This window comes from Phyllobates terribilis, unplaced genomic scaffold (genome assembly GCF_046119375.1).
Source record: "Phyllobates terribilis strain yellow unplaced genomic scaffold, ASM4611937v1 Scaffold_7__3_contigs__length_470593459, whole genome shotgun sequence".
Taxonomy (NCBI): Eukaryota; Metazoa; Chordata; class Amphibia; order Anura; family Dendrobatidae; genus Phyllobates; species Phyllobates terribilis.
Window position 1 is genome coordinate 435,785,367 of NW_027362767.1, and position 4,835 is coordinate 435,790,201.

General features: G+C 50.9%; 1 protein-coding gene across 1 annotated transcript; it reads right to left on the reverse strand.

The window, feature by feature from the left end:
• Window positions 1–2,458: 2,458 nt before the first annotated feature.
• Window positions 2,459–4,189, reverse strand: LOC141155300 (syntaxin-3-like). The gene has a single exon (XM_073642135.1). It carries the CDS (start codon window positions 3,938–3,940, stop codon window positions 3,050–3,052), a length of 891 nt encoding a protein of 296 aa, XP_073498236.1. The 5' UTR covers window positions 3,941–4,189; the 3' UTR covers window positions 2,459–3,049.
• Window positions 4,190–4,835: the final 646 nt, after the last annotated feature.

Genomic DNA, 4,835 nt, shown 5'->3' on the forward strand with positions numbered 1-4,835 from the left:
CGGTTCTCCCAGTCGTTATTTGATCACCTGAAATCATTTTATTTGCTAGCGATGAAACAATAGATTTCTACAGAGTAACAATGGCCATCCAATAATCCAGAAGACCTGATAATCCAGCACATAACAGGAGCCACAATCCTGATAATCTGGCACCTGCCAGGACCCATAAATCTGATAACCTGTCACCTACCAGGACCCATAAATCTGATAACCCACCACCTGCCAGGACCCATAATCCTGATAATCTGGCACCTGCCAGGACCCATAAATCTGATAACCCACCACCTGCCAGGACCCATAATCCTGATAATCTGGCACCTGCCAGGACCCATAAATCTGATAACCCACCACCTGCCAGGACCCACAATCCTGATAATCTGGCACCTGCCAGGACCCATAAATCTGATAACTCGCCACCTGCCAGGACCCACAATCCTGATAATCTGGCACCTGCCAGGACCCATAAATCTGATAACTCGCCACCTGCCAGGACCCATAATCCTGATAATCTGGCACCTGCCAGGACCCATAAATCTGATAACTCGCCACCTGCCAGGACCCATAATCCTGATAATCTGGCACCTGCCAGGACCCATAAATCTGATAACCCACCACCTGCCAGGACCCATAATCCTGATAATCTGGCACCTGCCAGGACCCATAAATCTGATAACCCACCACCTGCCAGGACCCACAATCCTGATAATCTGGCACCTGCCAGGACCCATAAATCTGATAACTCGCCACCTGCCAGGACCCACAATCCTGATAATCTGGCACCTGCCAGGACCCATAAATCTGATAACTCGCCACCTGCCAGGACCCACAATCCTGATAATCTGGCACCTGCCAGGACCCATAAATCTGATAACTCGCCACCTGCCAGGACCCATAAATCTGATAATCTGGAAACTGCCAGGACCCATAAATCTGATAACTCGCCACCTGCCAGGACCCATAAATCTGATAATCTGGAAACTGCCAGGACCCATAAATCTGATAACTCGCCACCTGCCAGGACCACAATCCTGATAATCTGGCACCTGTCAGGACCCACAATCCTGATAATCTGGCACCTGCCAGGACCTATAAATCTGATACTGATAATCCGGCACCTGTCAGGACCCACAATCCTGATAATCTGGCACCTGCCAGGACCTATAAATCTGATACTGATAATCCGGCATTTGCCAGGACCCACAATCCTGATAATCCGGCACCTGCCAGGACCCACCTGCTATGTTGATTTATTAACTCTCTAAATATTTGCAGCAAAGTCCACGGTGAGAGATCAGCGCAACCAGACACCTCCAGAGTGTAATAACATCCATCATACATTGTATATAACGCATACAGTGTATACAGCACATGCATTCCATAGGGTGTATAATATATACAATATAGTACAGTGTGTACAGTAGTGACGTTTATCCAGCACCTAGACCTGCACATGGCAGCACACAGTATATACAGCACAGTATACGCAGCCTCCTGTATACATCACGCTCCGCTCCCGGCTTCACTGTCCACGTAATAACGTGCCGATTTTATCACAACCCACAATCGGAGACAATCAATATCCGAAGATCGGAAAATAGAGAAAAGATGGAAACAATGTAATAAATTATAATGAAAATACATCCAGAATGACAGCAGCTGCCGTCTAAATCGTCACTTCCACCATCACTACCACCCCCACCACCATCACCGACACCACCACTACCACCCCCAGCATTGCTACTACCACCCTCACTGCCACTACTGTCCCCACCGCCAAAGCCACTAACACTACCAAGCCATTTTAACCATCAGTCACTACTACACCCATCGCCACAGATATTACCAACCCCACCGCTACTACCACCTCGTCACCACCATAGCCTCTACCAACCCCACAGTGCTGTCACTGCAACAATCCACCACCATCATTCTCCATGATTATCTATGGGAGACACAGACACTCTCAGCACTATGGCGCGTACATTCATCACTGCAAATGGGGGACATGAGACACCGAGACCCCCGATCTGTGTGTGAATTGGGGGTCACAGAATCTGTGCAGGGGGGACAGCAGGGAACGATTACACAGAACACTGATGGAAAGGAGGAGCCAGGGGCCACATCACAGCTTCAAGGGCCACATCAAAGCTCCAAGGGCCACATCATAGACCCAGGGGCCACATCAAAGCTCCAAGGGCCACATCATAGACCCAGGGGCCACATCAAAGCTCCAAGGGCTACATCATAGACCCAGGGGCCACATCATAGACCCAGGGGCCACATCATAGACCCAGGGTTGATGTGGCCTCCGCTTTCCTTCCCAGCAGATCAGCAGTAAGAGATTTGAGGATGGTCCTGCTGCCCAGCACGTGACCTGTGTACACTATGCTCGGTATGCATCCCCCACAATGTGCGCCCCTCACCCGCTCCACACGTGATGGAGAAATAACACCATGGATTATCACAATATATCACAAGAATTTAATATCACAGATTAATATCACAGAATATCACAGAACATAAACATCATTTTAGCAGCAATAACACAGGACTACTTCCTAATTATCCATCCACTCCTGACACCTGGCAGTCTGGGCAGTACAAGTCAATGCAGTCTATTACTCCCTGTTATCAGCCATTACTGGGGGAGACGACTGTAGGACAGGAGACTACAATCTATTACTCCCTGTTATCAGCCATTACTGGGGGAGGTGACTGTAGGACAGGAGACTACAATCTATTACTCCCTGTTATCAGCCATCACTGGGGGAGGTGACTGTAGGACAGGAGACTACACTCTATTACTCCCTGTTATCAGCCATTACTGGGGAGGGGTGACTGTAATCTTCATCAATAGGATGAGTGACATGAAGTGTGGAGACCTCTCTGCCCCCCCACGATCACAAGTCTCCAATGCAGAGATGCTTCTCCGTGTGACTGGTTTCAGCCGCTCCTCTTATAACGCTCCGGCACTATTATAAGCTCCATACAATCCCTTTAAGTAAAATTTATAATCCTCCGAAACGAGAATGGCGCCGTCCCCAGGACATTACCGCACGGCTCCAAACATACAGGAGAGGCAGGTACAGCATGCGCAGAGTCCGAGCACCGCAGATATGGCCGCCGCGATCCGGGACTGTCTCTGGTACTTTAGCGCCTTCTTCACTTGCTCGTTGGACTGTGAGATGTAGTCCATGGTGTTCAGGACGTTATACTCAATGTTATTAATGACGCCCTCCTGCTCTGACACCAGCAGGTCCAGCTGGATGAAGAGGGAGTGCAGCTCCGTTATCTGGGCCTCCAGGTCCAGCAGCTGCTTGTGCCTCTCCTGGGCCACCGCCAAGTGCTGCTTCACCTTAAGAATCTCCAAGTCATTGCCGACGATCTGCGGAGCCATCGCACTCCCAATCAGCTCATTGACCTCCTCCTCCTGGAGGTCCAGACCGGCCAGGTCCGCCTGCCGCATGATCTGCTCCTTCAGTTTCCCCACGTAGCGGGTCTCATTGATGTAATGTTGGGACATGACCTCCCGGAATCGGTTGGATATAACGGTGAATTGACTTTGCCGGATCCGGTGCTCCGCCATCCAGGTCTTATCATGTTGGGCCAGGCTGGTCTTCATGAGGCTGAGCTGGGACTGCAGGGTCTTGGCATCAGAGGTGAACAGATTCTTCATGACGCTTAACTCCTTCTTGCCCTCACAGATCTTGGCTTCGGTCGTGCTGCACAGAACCTCTTCTTGCTTGCTCTCAATGGTCTCCGCCAAGGCTTTGAGCTTCTTCAGGGCGTCACACAAGCTGGAGATCTCCTGGAAGAAAACGTCCATCCCATTAGTGTCAGCATCTTGGAAGACGGGGTTATCAAAGGCCAGGTGGTCATCGATGTCCAGCAGGTCATCCGGGTTGGTTCTGTTCTTGAGCTCCTCAAGCCGGTCCTTCATGGTGCGGACATGTGTCACAGCGGGAGCCGCTCGCTCAGCTTTTCCATGAGCTCATTCTTCTCCGGGCTTCCACCTCTGTTGCGTCAAACGAAGCTGCGGAGAAGTTTCTGACAAATATTGACTGAGGTGTCTTGGCTCTGGGATGATTTGCTCTGCTGGTCACGTGTCTTGCTGGGTGGCGGTGGATGCCAGAAGTGGGTGGTACTCTCATCGCTGTGGGCGAGATGTTTTGTTTTTGGAACAGGTGATTAGGGATAAAGCAGAAGAAATTAACCTGTGAACGTGGAGCCGAGACGACGTAATCCTGCACGTAATTTACAGTCATCCTCCCTGTCCGGGATCAAATGTCACCAGGAGCCTGGGGCGCAGAACTGGCAGCAGGTCCTCGCGGTGTTGTCGTGTAAAGTGGCCTATAATGGAGAGCTGCTCTGCAGAAGTGGCTCCTTGAATGTTCCTCTGGTACATGATGTCTCGGTACCACGTGTACAGACCACGGGTCCAATATACATAAGGAATATACTGGGGGAGCCGAGCCTTGAGGCTACAGCCAGTTCTGCCCGGTGGTCCCTGTGGCACAGAGGTCGCTCCATTCTTCCAGATGCATCAGACAAGGCTGCTACAGAACTGGATCTGCAGGTTCAGCACCAACATGGTGCACCGACCCGAGCAATGAGTAGAAGATCCGGATATTCAGAGGGGAAACTAGAGAGGGTGCAGAGGAATCAGGCACATCCGGGTCCTGGTGATTGGGGGCCCGAGAGTGTCTCAGCCACCCTATAAGGCAAAGGGCTGCAGATTTTGCATTGTGAGTCGGGAGGTTTAATCCTTTCCTGATGGAGGACTTTATAACAGTATCTCCCATGCCCTGTGCATTAGCATGGAGCGGTGCCCGCCC